The following is a 14,705-nucleotide window of genomic DNA, read 5'->3' as shown; positions in this document are numbered from 1 at the left end:
TGAAAAAAACAAATTGCACGCGTTACGTGCTTATACATTGCATTTTTACGTACATACGTTGCGTGCTTGTACGTACAATCCGTTTTTTATTAAATAATTATAAAAAATATTAAATAATTTTTAAAAAAATTTAAAAGAACAAAGAGGCAACACCAACGTACCAATTTGGTGTGGTCTAACAATTTAATATAATAGGATATATATTGATATACCTCAATAATGTGATCTTCTTGGATGAGCTAACGAAACTCCTCCAATGAATGATGAGCTGCTGCTGGCCTGAAATCACGAACAAGAGTGTAAAGGGGGGGCCGGAAGGTGTTCCGGCGTATCCCCTCCGACGCTCAAGTCAGATGCTAGGATATCGAAATATAGAGAGTAGTGTGTGCACACGAGTGAAGAATTAAGATCAACAATGAAAATAAACCTGGTATTTATAGGAGAGGGCTTCGGACATTGCGCTTACCTTCCTAATCAAGAACCCGAGAATCCCGGGATCACGATCCCGAATATATAGGCGGAGATCTCGTTTGAATCTCATTCGATAAAGGAACTATTGATCTGTACATCTTATCCGAGCTGAACTGTAATCACTAGGACTTTATATTGCTGCTCTTCTTGGAGTCACTTTAAACACTGATCCTAACATCCTAGCTAGCTCGCCAAGGTTGCCGAACCAATCTACCAAGCTAACTCCCTACTAACATCAGGGCCGAGCTGAGCTCCCGACCCGAGCTGGTAATTATAGTGGGGGAGATTGGCCGAGCTCCCGAGGTCGAGCTCCCGACTCGAGCTGGTAATTATAGTGGAGGAGCTTGGCCGAGCTCCCGAGCTCCCGAGGCCGAACTCCCGACCCGAGCTGGTAATTATAGTGGGGGAGCTTGGCTGAGCTCCCGAGCTCCCGAGGCCGAACACCCGACCCGAGCTGGTAATTATAGAGGGGGAGCTTGGCCGAGCTCCCGAGGCTCCCGAGCTCCTGAACTGGTCCTAGTTGATTAGGGACGAGCTTTCATCTTAGGGTCATCGAGGAGTTGAGGTGATTTCTTCCTCCGGGTATCACAAGTCCCCCCCTCAAAAGTCAAACTGAGGTCAAAGACTCGAAGTTCGTTATTCTTATTCTGAGATGACCCCAAGCGAATGCCGAGCTGAAGTGCCCCGCCGAGCCCAGCTGTCATTCTGATAAGTACTATGTAATGGTAACTTTTTGAATTCCAAAGAATCTGAGCCGTCCACCTGTCCTAAAATCAACGGTCTAAATTGATTTGGGCTTTCTATAAATAGGCCTTGCTGTAAAAAAATTATTTTCACATCTGCTTTTGCTCCCTTTGCATATTTTCTCTTTCTAACTTTTACTTCCGAGCTTCCCTCAATCTCTTACCACCCTTTCCTCACCACCTTCCGAACTTCCTACGTAAGTAAATACCTTTCATGGCTACTTCTTCCCGAGCTCACTTTGGGAGCTCAGACGAAGTGTTCCGTGAGGTGGATCAATTTGATTCCCTCACTCTTACTCCCGCAGGAGAGCCCCTAGGCCAGGACCCTGCTCACCCCTCCATGTCATCTCAGGATGATGACTTGGGCAATTACCCTGATGTCCCCGTGGTGCCGTGGTTTGAGCTATACCCTTCTGAGCTAGATGCCTCGGACGAGGGTAAAATAAGGGCTCTTTCCCATGCTCCTGCGGACTACGAGTTCATTATCCCTGATCTCGATGATCGAGCTGATAATCCCCTAGAGGGATACTACACCTTTTATGTAGATCAGTTAGAAGCCGGCCTGAGGTTTCCCTTGCCCCTCCTCTTTCAACAGCTCAGCCGTTACTACGAGCTTCACTTAGGGCAGTTCACCCCCAACTCCTTCCGAACCTTGTGCAGTTTTGTAGTTCTCTTTAGAACACTAGGCTTCGAAGTAACTTATTTTACTATCTGTAATTTTTTGCTCCCCAAACATTCCGAAGAGGGCCTCTTTTATTTCTCCTGCCGTCCCAATTGTAAATTTTTCAAGGGTTCTCCTAGCTCAAACAAGAACTTGAAGAACTCCTTTTTCTTTGTTCATCCCTCTGATGACTGGGATATATGCTCGGTCTGGAGGGATGCTCTCCCCCTCTTACCTGTCCCCGCCCCGGGCTTTTGGCAGGGGGAACTGTTCACTGGAGCCCTAAGGGCTATCGGGGGAAGGTGCTTTGATACTGCTGCCCTGCTGGCGGAGGATCTGCTCTGCCACCATGGGCTCAGCTCGGCCGACGTTTCGGTTCGAGGAAACTTAGGTACGGCCCTTCCCCTGCCCTGGCTCCCTTTCTGTTATTATTGTTATTTTTACTGACCTTCCCTTTTCTTTATTCAGAAAGAAGGGTCATGGATGCTGCCATGAAGAGAATGATAGAGAAGAAGAAAACAACAGCTCAGCCAGGGAGAAAGGCTGAAGGAAGCTCTGCCAAACCCACAGCTGCCTCTTCTCGAGCTGCTGCTGATGTCTCCTAGCCTTCCAATTTTCTTTCCAAAGGCTCCAAGAGGCGTGCTACCTCCAGCCCCCACCCCGAAGTAGTAGAGCTGGATTTGGGAAAATCTACTATTCCCGAGGTAGCGCCTCTTCGACAGTTCAGGTCGGAGAAGCCCCAAACCCCCGTGGTCCGATGCGGCTCCAATTTCTTTGACATGTATCATGATGAACTTCGGATAGTGGGGGTAGGCCCTACCCCAACAGCAGGCTCAGTCCTTCGAGACATGCTTTCTCAAGCCGATGCTGACTATGTAAAGAACCTTGGTTGGGCTGAGCTCTTACAATGCTCCAATACTGCTTCTTTTGAGGTGACTTATACTTTATTCACTTTGTTTAGTACTTTATACTCAGCTCATAACATTTGCTCTTTTTCCTATGCCAGGCTGCCGCTTTGAATGCCGAAGTGTCCCTCCGAGCTTCTATTGCTCGGAAGCAACTTATCAAGGACACCAAAAGTTACGAGGCTCATGTTTCTGATCTGACCCAAAAACTGGAGGACACTAACCTCTCTTATGACAAGAAGGTGGCCAATCTCCAAGCTCAGCTGGAGGAGATGAGGATGGGTTTCCAGGCCGAGAGGCTGAAGTATCAGAGTGACCTCCGAGTCTCTGAAGTGCAGAAGGAAGTCCTCAAAGGGGAACTCAAAGGATCACAGGATCAGCTCGCCCAAGCCGTTCAAGAATTGGAAACGTCCCGGACTGAGCTGACCAAAGGAATTGAGGGTTTTAAGGAAATCTTCCTGAAGTCAGATGAGTATATGGACGAAGTGGCTGTCCAAGCCTACAGCTATCTGGCCAAAGGATTCCAGGGCTGCACCGACCAATTCAGGGCGGCTGACTATCCTTCTTAAGGGACCTCCTTAGACTTCCTCGACTTGGATGGGTTTGCCCTGGCTGTCACTTCCGGAGAGGCAGCAAAGGAGGATGAGGGCGAGGCTGAGAGGGGCGAGGGTGAGGGTGAAAATGAACATTAATTTTTTGTACTAGTGGATGTAAACACTTTTGATTTCCTTCTGCTATTATGAGTGCCCTTGTTTTATTATTACTATTATTTCTGAGCTGACCTCACCAAAGGGATTCTCAAAGTATTCCCAAATAATTGTCCTTGGAGACGAGCTTAGCTAAACTCCATGATACGAGACACCATAAACACTTAAAAATAAACCAACACCCGAAGGGGGCCCTAGCTGATCTCCCTAAGGAGAGCAAAATTAACTTTTCAAAATAATCTAATACACGAAGGTAAACTGAGCTGAGCTCCTTGAAGGGAGGCAAAATTAACATTTCAAAGATAAGCTAACACCCGAAGGTAAACTGAGCTGAGCTCCCTGAAGGGAGGCAAAATTAACATTTCAAAAATAAGCTAACAGCCGAAGGTGAGTTGAGTTGAGCTCCCTAAAGGGAGGTAAAATGTGTTGGAACACGTTTTCAGATCAGTCAGATCTGATACCCAGAGCAGCGGAAGTTTAAAAATTTTTATTTTTTGATCTGGAACGATTCCAGATCATGGGCATCAAATCCTTACGATTCAAATTAAACAAGTAAAATAATAATAACAATTTTAATTTTACCTCTTCAAGCTATGGCTTGATTATGGACTCCAACAGATTAAATCTGCTCTTGTTGTAAATCTCAGGAACTGATGACTCGCTCGATCAACTCCTGAATTAGGTCCACGAACAGAATTCTTAATCCCTCTGACAGAATGCACTAGAAATTCTATCAGAAATTTTCTACAAAGAGAATTAACAGATTTGATATGTAAAATCAGACTGCAATTTCGAAAATTGCAGACTGATATTTTTGAATTTTGGGAGACAAAATTTCGGCCAACCCTAGGAGAGTGCACTCTAGGTTTTCGAAATTATGAGCTGTTGTGTGTAATTTCTGTACTGCAATAACTTATTTATAACATGGGCTGCTAACAGCTTAGGGCCCATTAGTCATAAGTTCAAGCCTGACAAGCAAAGCCCGCATGTTCAGAAATTAATATAAAATTCATCGTGACTCAAATTGATAAACCAATTTCACCAATGTGTACAGAAACCTTTTCTGCATATTTTAAAGTCAAGATAAATTTTCTGAATCCGAATTCAGTGATTTCCAAAAATGGCATCCCTATGTCATTTTAGAAAATCTCACTCCCTCTACTCTTTAATAAGAAGTCCTACTTCTCATTTGCTAAATTTAACTTATTAAATTTAATTATCTCAACGGGGATTAGAAATATATTACTTGTGTAACCCTCAATGGTTCAGGGATACAGCTAGCCGTGGGCCCACAACTCCTTGTGACTCGGAACAACAATTTCCGACTTACCCATCGAATCATGGTCAGAGTGCCTAGCAACATCGCCCCATGATTCCCTAGGTATCACTGATAGTGCCTGCAAGAACCAGTAGGTTTTGGTTAGAATACAGTATGGTCCCTTCATCCATATATCCCGATCAAATCAACAGCCATTGGTACATCGAGAGTCGTTCGAGATTCGATAACTATGCAATACATCTTGAAGATCTAATAGTGACATCGCATGTGCTACTAGAAAACCAAGTAACCTAAAGCACATCATGTACTCTGGCCAGAGATTTTTCACACTAATATCTCCTCAGATCGCATAGGATATCCACACTCGCAAGCGTGTGGTGAATCCTTGACAACAAAGCATTGACTCCTATATGTGTCGTAACTGTACCCAATCTCGACACCTGATGACCCTCATAGAGTCGGTAAACGAGTCAAAATACAGTACTAGCATATAGAGTCTCCATGATGTTTCAAGTAGTAAGGACTAATGGTGTACAACCAAAACCGCGGACTTATCCACTCAATTAATGATAACCACTTGGAAAGTTCGAATAGGGTAGTTCGATCATCCATCATATGAATATCCATTTGCATGCTTCGAATATCTCTATGTTCCATACCAATGAAACGTGGTACTCATCATCGCAAATGGTAGTCTCAATCTCGAGCGATCCTTATCCTTATTTGCGGACGGCTCAATTGACTAGGAACTTTTTAGAATATACAGTGCTTATAAGATGTGTTTCATGATAGTCATCCAAGTATACTATCACATCTTACATGCACTCTAGTATATTCAAGGTCTTTCTCTAAACATCGTATAGTACGTCACAACATAATAATATGATAAAATATAAAGTAAATGCCAATATAAAAATGTAAATTATATTAAATAAAGATTGTTTATACATAGAGTCATAAAAGTCCTTAGCCACAAGTTGGCTAACAGGGCACCTACTCTTTCAAAATGAACATTTAAAAAATAAGCTAATACCCGAGGGTGAGCTGAGCTGAGCTGAGCTCCCTGAAGGGAGGTAAAATGAACATTTCAAAAATAAGCTAACACTCGAGGGTGAGCTGAGCTGAGCTCCCTGAAGGGAGGTAAAATGAAAATTTCAAAAATAAGCTAACTCCCGAAGGTGAGCTGAGCTCCTGCACCGAGCTGAACTCCCAAGCTGAGCTGAGCTCCCGAGCCGAACTGAGCTCCCGAGCCGAGCTGGCAAATATGCCAGGGAGTCTTGGCCGAGCTCCCGACCTGACTTGACTTATGTTACCCGAGAGCTTGAATGAACTCCTGACCTGACCTGGCTTATGTTGCCCGAAAGCTTGAATGAGCTCCTGACCTGACCTGGCTTATGTTGCACGAAAGCTTGAATGAGCTCCCGACCTGACCTGACTGATGTTGCCCGAGAGCTTGCATGAGCTCCCGACCTGACCTGACTGATGTTACCGAGAGCTTGAATGAACTTCCGACCCGACCTGGCTTATGTTGCCCGAAAGCTTGAATGAGCTCCCGACCTGACCTGGCTTATGTTACCCGAAAGCTTGAATGAGCTCCCGACCTGTACTGTCTGATGTTCCAAGTACTAGATGTGTTTCAGTTAAAAGGCGTGACTAAGGTGATGAGCTGAACCAAAGTCAGGGGCCTAAAAGGCGTGACTAAGGTGATGAGCTGAACCAAAGTCAGGGGCCTAAAAGGCGTGACTAAGGTGATGAGTTGAACCAAAGTCAGGGGCTTAAAAGGCGTGACTAAGGTGATGAGATGAACCAAAGTCAGGGGCCTAAAAGGCGTGACTAAGGTGATGAGCTGAACCAAAGTCAGGGGCCTAAGAGGCATGACTAAGGTGATGAGCTGAACCAAAGTCAGGGGCCTAAGAGGCGTGACTAAGGTGATGAGCTGAACCAAATTCTCTTTAGAATAATATTTGCGTAAATTGTAAGCACTCCAAGGTCTCTTTAGCATCTTCTCCTTTGAATCTTCTAAGTAGTAAGCATCCGAAATGAGCCTCATCACCACCTTGTATGGTCCTTCCCATTTAGGGTCAAGCTTCCCTACAGCCGCATCTTGAACTCTTCTGAGTACCAAATCTCCTACCTGAAATCCCTTCTTGTGCACCCGACGATTATAGGATCGAGCTATCCTGCTCTTGTATGCCTCCATTCTGATGGCAGCAACTTCTCTCTTTTCCTCCAGAAATTCTAAGTTTTCCATTCTCCTTTCTCTATTTTTCTCATCATAGAAAATGATCCGAGCTGACTCTTCTCCAATCTCTACTGGTAGGACTGCCTCATTTCCATACACCAGAGTAAATGGAGTCTCTCTAGTCCCAATTCTCGGTGTAGTACGATATGACCATAACACACTAGGGAGCTCTTCCACCCAATTTCCTTGGGCTTTTCCCAAGCGCGTCTTCAAGCTTTGCACCAAAGACCGGTTAGTCACCTCCACTTGACCATTGCTTTGAGGATAATGGACAGATGTGAAGTGCTGTTGAATTTTCATCTCTTTACACCAGGCTTGTACCCGAGCTCCCTGAAATTGTCTTCCATTGTCAGAAATGAGCTTTCAAGGTACTCCAAACCTGCACACGATATTTTTCCAAAGAAACTTCAGAACTTCTCCTTCAGTAATTCGCGCCAAGGCCTCCGTCTCTACCCACTTGGAGAAATAATCAATGGCAACCAATAAGAATTTTTTCTGAGCTGGAGGGAAAGGACCAACAATTTCAATTCCCCACTGATCAAAGTGACATGCTGCCACTATCCCCTTCATTAATGCCGCTGGCTGGTGCTGAAGTCTGCTATGTCACTGACAACTATCACAGGAAGTCACCAAGGATAGAGCCTCTTTTAGAATAGTAGGCCAAAAATATCCTGCTAAGAGCACTTTACGGGCTAGAGAATAAGAACCCAAGTGATTACCGCAACACCCCTCATGTATCTCTTTCAGGACATAATGAGCTTCCTTAGGGCTCAAACATTTGAGAAGAGGTCCAAAAAATGACCTCTTATAAAGAACTCCCTCCATCCTCACAAAGCGGAAACTCTTCTGATTCAACCGGTATGCCTTCTTTGGATCCTTTGGTAATTCACCCTTCTCCATGTATTCCAAGAGCTCTTTTCTCCAGTCACTCCCCTCATGAGCTAATGGTGTGAGCTCAGCAGAGGGTGTTAATTCCACTTGCACGACTACCTCTCTGTTTTTCCAGTTATGAAGTGAGCTAGCCATCTTGGCAAGAGAATCATCCTTTTCATTGCTTTCCCTCGGAATTTGTTCAAACATTACCTCATCAAAGAGACCCCGAACTTCCTCTATCATTCTCATGTATTCCTTCAACTTTTCATTTTTAACTTCGTACGTTCCATTCACCTGCTGAGCTACTAATTGTGAATCAGATTAGAGGTGCACCCTAGCTGCTCCAACTTGCTTAGCTGCTCGGAGGCCAATTAACACGACCTCATATTCTGCCTCATTATTAGAAGCTCGAAAATCCAACCTAACTGCTAACCTGATCTCATCTCCATGAGGGGATATCAGCAGCACCCCCACTCCACATCCTTCACTGTTAGAAGAACCATCAACATGCACCTTCCATAAGCCCTGTTCTTCCATGTGTTTTGTTTCAGCTAAGAAATCAGCCAATGCTTGAGCTTTAATCGCTGCTCTTGGTTCATATTGAATATCATATTTGCTGAGTTCAGTAGTCCACTTCACCAATTGTCCCAAAATGTCAGCATGAGTTAATATCCTTCCAATAGGACTATTAGTTAACACTACAATAGGATGTGATAGGAAATAAGGTCTGACCTTTCTGGCCGTCATAACAAGAGCAAGGGCCAAATTTTTGACCTCTGAATACCGGAGCTCAGCACCCTTAAGAGCGTGTGAGAAGAAGTAGATGGGGTACTGAACTGTACCCTCCTGTCTGATGAGGACTGAGCTGACAGCCCCTTCCAAAGCCGATAGGTAGATGTACAATGGTTCACCCGGAACTGCCTTAGCCAACACAGGAAGTTCGGCTAAATAATTTTTTAGCTCCTCAAACGCCTTCCCACATTCAGCATCCCACTCAAACTTCTTAGCTCTCCGAAGAACCCTGAAGAAAGGTAAACTTCTATGAGCTGATCTGGATATGAACCAAGATAGAGCCGCTATCCTCCCTGCCAACCTTTGAACTTCCTGCAGATTTCTAGGATGATACATGGATCGGATAGCTTGCACTTTCTCTGGGTTAGCCTCAATTCCCCTTTCAGTAACCATGTATCTCAAAAACTTGCCTCCTCTTACTCCAAACACACATTTCTCAGGATTGAGCTTTATTCCGTAAGACCTGAGCGTGGCAAAGGTTTCCCTCAAGTCAGTAATCAAACCCTCATCATCTTGAGACTTTACCAGGATATCATCCACATAGACTTCCACATTTCTCCTACCTAGGAAGCAAACACTCTGTCTATGAGTCTCTGATAAGTAGCCCCTGCATTCTTTAAACCAAAAGACATCACTCTGTAACAGAAATTTTCATGAGAGGTGGTGAAACTTACTTCATCTTGATCTTAATCTACCAAAGGAATTTGGTGGTACCCTTGATATGCATCCATGAAACACAAATATTGATGACCTGCCGTAGAGTCAACCAACTGATCAATTCGAGGAAGTGGATAACAATCTTTTGGGCACGCCTTATTTAAGTCTCGAAAATCAACACACATCCTCCACTTGCCTGAACTCTTAGGGAAAAGGACCACAATCGACAACCAAGTAGGGAACTGCACTTCCCTAATGTGACTTGCCCTAAGGAGCTCATCCACCTCTTTCTTAATAACTTTATCCTTTTCAGGTCCAAAGTGTCTCTTCTTCTCCTTTATCGGCCTTGCTCCTGCAATAATGTTGAGTCGATGAACCATAATGTCTGCCCTAACCCCTTGGAGCTCTGAAACAGACCAAGCAAAAACATATTTGTTCTTCTTCAAGCAATCGACCAAGCTTTGCTTCACTGAGGAGCTGAGATCTGCAGCTAACTTCACAATATGAGCTCCAGGACTTAACTCAACCTTCTCATGACCTTCTTCAGACACCAAAAACACTTTTTGACCAAACACTCTTGGTGCCCGGCCTATTGAAACCATTCCTACCTCCCTCCTACTTCTCTTTGCATCAACCTTCAACTTCTGGTGGTAAGTGGAAGCCACAGCTCAAAAATCGCTTAGGGAAGGGCGTCCCAAGATTCCATTGAAAGAGGATGGTGCATCCGTCACTGTGAAGCAAGCCATCTTGGTTACTCTCTGCTCTCCACTTCCAAGAGACAATGGGAGCACAATTTTTCCCAGGGGTTGCAAAGCATGGCCCGTGAATCCATACAATGCCGTGGTGATTGGGTCCAACTCAAATCCTTCCAATTTCATCTGGTCAAGGGTTTCTTTGAAGATAATGTTCACTGAGCTCCCAGTATCCACAAAGATGCGAGCCACATCATAATTAGCTATGGTCAATGTGACTAATAAAGGATCATTATGAGGTATCACCACATCCTTTAAACCTTCCCTTCCAAAACTGATGTTTGGATCAGCGGGACAGCCGAGCTAAGCACTTACCTCAAAATTTTCCAACCTGCGCCCATGGGCTTTGCGAGCCCTTCTTGAATCTCCATCCGTAGTGCCTCCTGAAATCAAATTGATCATGCCCCTATGAGGGTGATTTGAAATTTTCTCAACTCTATCTTCCTGACCATTTTGTGGAGCTCTTCTTTGAGGATCAGGTTGGTTTCCCCTTGCCTCATTTCCCTGGTTCCTCCATTGAGGAGCTCGGCCTTGACGAGGAGGGTTTGCTTCCGAGTCAGCTCAGCCCAGATTCGAGCATCTTCAGAAATAATTATTTGCACCTCCTCCCCTAGCCTCTGGCAGCCGCGGGCCTCTTTCAGCATTCCGGGGTCTCGCAAGCGCTTGTCTTTCCTCACATACCTGCATCTCTTTTTCCTAGCTCACTGAAAGAGGTACATAAGGATAAGGCCCTTTTCCTTTGCTTGATTCTTCCGCTGCCCTCTTTCTCCCAATTTCCACTCTACCTTCCGCCTTTACTCCTGATTTACTTCCAGACTTACTCCCAGACGTTCCTTTCTGCCTTCTTTGTCTCTGTGCATCCTCCAAATTCACATACTTCTCAGCTCGGCTAAGGAGCTCATCATAAGTCAAAGGAGGCTTCTTAACCAATGATTTAAAAAACTCCCCTCCCCTCAACCCTTGCGTGAAAGAATTCACCAAGGTGTCAGCAGTGGCAGCAGGTACTTCCAGAGCTGCTGTGTTAAAGCGCTGAACATACTCACGCAAGGGTTCCACCTCAGCTTGCTTTAGATTAAACAAACTGAGAGAAGTCTTCAAATATTTCTTGCTACTCGCATATTGGTGTAGAAAAGTTGAACTGAAGTCATTAAAACTCCGAATACTACCAGGTTGTAGGAGGTTGAACCACTGTTGAGCTGATCTTACCAGAGTAGTGAGAAAAACCCGACATTTAATTGCATCCGAATATCTATGTAACAGAGCTGCATTTTCAAATCTTCCCAAATGCTCCTCCGGATCTGAGCTCCCATCATACTCCCCTAAAGTAGGCTGCTTAAAATTTGCAGGGAGTTCTTCATCTAGAATAGCCCGAGCAAAAGGGCTTTCCCTCTGTATAGGACAAGGCCGACCTCCGACTTGACGACCCAGTCTCCTGATCTCTTCCCACACCGCATCCATTGGGTTTGGCTGACCTACGGGTGGAGGTGGTGGATTCTGACCCATGGCCGCTTGCACCGTTTGAGTGATGAATTGGCTGAGCTGATCTACAGTCATGTCCACCACATTCCTGAAAGAGTAGGTGCCCGGTTAGCCAACTTGTGGCTAAGGGCTTTTATGACTCTATGTAAAACAATCTTTTGTTTAATATAATTTACACTTTTATAATGGTATTGACTTTATCTTTCTTCATATTGTTATATTATGATATAATATTGTTGTTTTGATAAAGACCTTGAATATACTATAGTGTATGTACGATGTGGTAGCACATGGGGATGGCTATCATGAAACACATCTTATAGTCACTGTATATTCTAAATTGTTCCTAGTCAATTGAGCCGCTCGCAAATAAGGATAAGGATCGCTCGAGATTGAGACTAGCATTTACGATGCCGAGTACCACGTTTCATTGGTATGGAACATAGAGATGTTCAAAGCATGCAAATGGATATTCATATGATGAATGATCGAACTATCCTATTCGGACTTTCCAAGTGGTTATCACTTATCGAGTGGATAAAGTCCGCGGTTTTGGTTGTACACCATTAGTCCTTATTACTTGAAACATCATTGAGACTCTATATGCTAGTACTGTACTTTGACTCGTTTACCGACTCTATTGGGGTCATCAGATATCGGGATTGGGTACAGTTACGACACATATAGGAGTCGATGCTTTGTTGTCAAGGATTCACCACATACTTGCGAGTGTGGATATCCTATGCGATCTGAGGAGATATTAGTGTGACGAATCTCTGGCCAGAGTACATGATGTGTTTTAGGTTAATGGGTTTTCCTAGTAACACATGCGATGTCACTATTTGATCTCCAAGATGTTATGCATAGTTATCGAATCTCGAACGACTCTCGATATACCAATGGTTGTTGATTCGATCGGGATATATGGTTGAAGGGACCGTACTGTACGCTAACCAAAATCTACTGGTTCTTGCAGGCACTATCAGTAATACCTAGGGAATCATGGGGCGATGTTGCTAGGCGCTCTTACCATGATTCGATGGGTAAGTCGGAAATTGTTGTTCCGAGTCACAAGGAGTTGTGAGCCCACGGCTAGCTGTATTCCTGAACCATTGAGGGTTACACAAGTAATGGATTACTAAAACCCCGTAGAGATAGTTAAATTTAAAGAGTTAAATTTAATGAAAGAGAAGTTGGACTTCTTAACTAAAGGGAGTGAGATTTCCTAAAATGACATAGGGATGGGAATTTTTGGAAATCACTGAATTCGGATTCAGAAAAATTATCTTGACTCTAAAAGATGCAGAAATGGTTTCTGTGCACATTGGTGAAATCAGTTTATCAATCGGAGTCACGATGAATTTTATATTAATTTCTATAACAACGGGCTTGGCTTGTTGGGCTTAAGTTATGGATTGTGGGCTTTAAGGAGTTAGAGTCCTGATACAATTATAACTAGAAATTATCTATAAATACATGTAGTGGGTTCGAAAATTGGAGAGAATTCATTCATCAAATTTTCGAACACACACATATTATTTTCTAAGGGTTTTTCGAAAATCCTTGTCCCTTTCGGAGAAAATTCGATCTTGTGATTTTTGTGAAAAATTACAATCCGAATTAACAGATCATATCTGTTTATTCTCTACGCAAACTTCTGATTGATTTCTAGTGCAGTCAATCAGAGGGTTTTTGTTTTCTATTCGTGGACCTGATTGAAGAAACGTTCGTTCATCAGTTCCGGGGATATACAACAAGAGCAGATTAAATTTTGTTGGTGTCCATAATCTCGCTTCGAGATTTTAAGGTAAAATATTTAATTGTGATTATTTATTTTACTTACACAAATTTAATCGTGAAAGTTTTGATACCCAGATATGGAATCGTTCCATATTAATAAAATAAATTTTTTAAACTTCCGCTGCACCGGGTATCAATTCTAATTGATCTGAACACCGATTTCCAATAGTGGTATCAAAGCCAGGTTGCTCAGATCAAACGATTAAATTAATCGATTGTACAAAATTTTTAAGCCTCGGTTTTTGAAACAAAACAAATTTTTTAAGATTAAATTTTTGACGGGCAAAACACGGGCAGCGATTGGATCGCTGCCCAAGGGCAGCGATCGTCGCTGCCCAATGGGCAGCGATCGTCTGCCCAGCCCGAGCCCCGGTCGGGGCACGGGCTGCCCGGGATTGTCCCGGGCAGCCCGGAAAATTAAAATTTTAATTTTTTAAAAAATTTTGAATTTTTGAAATTCTTGTGTTTGATTCGATCAAAAATTATTTTTGATTAGATCACGAGGCATCGGATCGAATTGTTCGAATTCGAAATTTTTAAAATTGATTTTTGGATAAATTTGAATTTTTGGAAAATTTATAAATTTTATCCGTTAAATTAAATTTTATAAAATTAATTATTTTGGTACAATTGATGATAAGATATGATCTTATGGATGGATAAGATAAAATATGATTTTATCTTTTAAATTATGATGTCATTGCATGTTTATCCAATTATTTAATTATTGAATTAATTAATGGATAAAGGATGATCGATTGCCATGACCAATATTTTAGGTGTATGTTAGGTGATTTACATTTGTCTTATTGTTGTTGGTGTTTATTAATGGGCTTGGTTTATAGCCCAATATGATTGTCATATGTAATAAAAGTGGGTCTGGTTTATGGCCCGTTCCCACCCCTAAAAATGTATCTCATATTTGTCATCGAAATTTATTGTAAATTTATTAGACTTAGTGGGAGACAAATATTTGAAGAAATGGTGGGCCCAGCAGACAATGAAGACCGAAGAAATGTAAATTGGAAGCACAATGTAATAGGATTGCATTGCATACTTGCATATCACCTAGGATTGGACTTAGACTCGTGATTGGCAACCACGGGTCGAATAGTTAATGGGATCGATCATCCTTTAATAATATATGATATTATTGATGTATGCATGTTTAGACAAAATTGTATGAACCCGCAAGCATACATATATTTGCATGATGAGACAAATTTTCAAAAATAAAATCCCTCATTTTAAATATGATTTAAAATTGATATCAAGATAAACAAAAGGGAATTTAAATATTGTTTAAATATTCCTACCTTCCATCAACGATCAATGTATGTGATG

At 42.8% G+C, this 14,705-nt stretch overlaps 1 protein-coding gene across 1 annotated transcript; it reads right to left on the bottom strand.

Moving 5' to 3' along the window:
- Positions 1-3,775: 3,775 nt before the first annotated feature.
- LOC140874270 (uncharacterized) lies at positions 3,776-8,130 on the bottom strand. Its single transcript, XM_073277545.1, has 4 exons — positions 7,639-8,130; positions 7,423-7,542; positions 6,709-7,338; positions 3,776-3,826 (listed from the first exon to the last, which is right to left on the bottom strand). Exons 1-4 carry the CDS (start codon positions 8,128-8,130, stop codon positions 3,776-3,778), a joined length of 1,293 nt encoding a protein of 430 aa, XP_073133646.1.
- Between the last annotated feature and the right edge of the window lie 6,575 nt (positions 8,131-14,705).

This window comes from Henckelia pumila, chromosome 1 (genome assembly GCF_033568475.1).
Source record: "Henckelia pumila isolate YLH828 chromosome 1, ASM3356847v2, whole genome shotgun sequence".
In the NCBI taxonomy this organism is placed as follows: domain Eukaryota; kingdom Viridiplantae; phylum Streptophyta; class Magnoliopsida; order Lamiales; family Gesneriaceae; genus Henckelia; species Henckelia pumila.
Note: the sequence above shows the minus strand (reverse complement) of the source record. Positions and strands in the feature narration are given on the sequence as shown.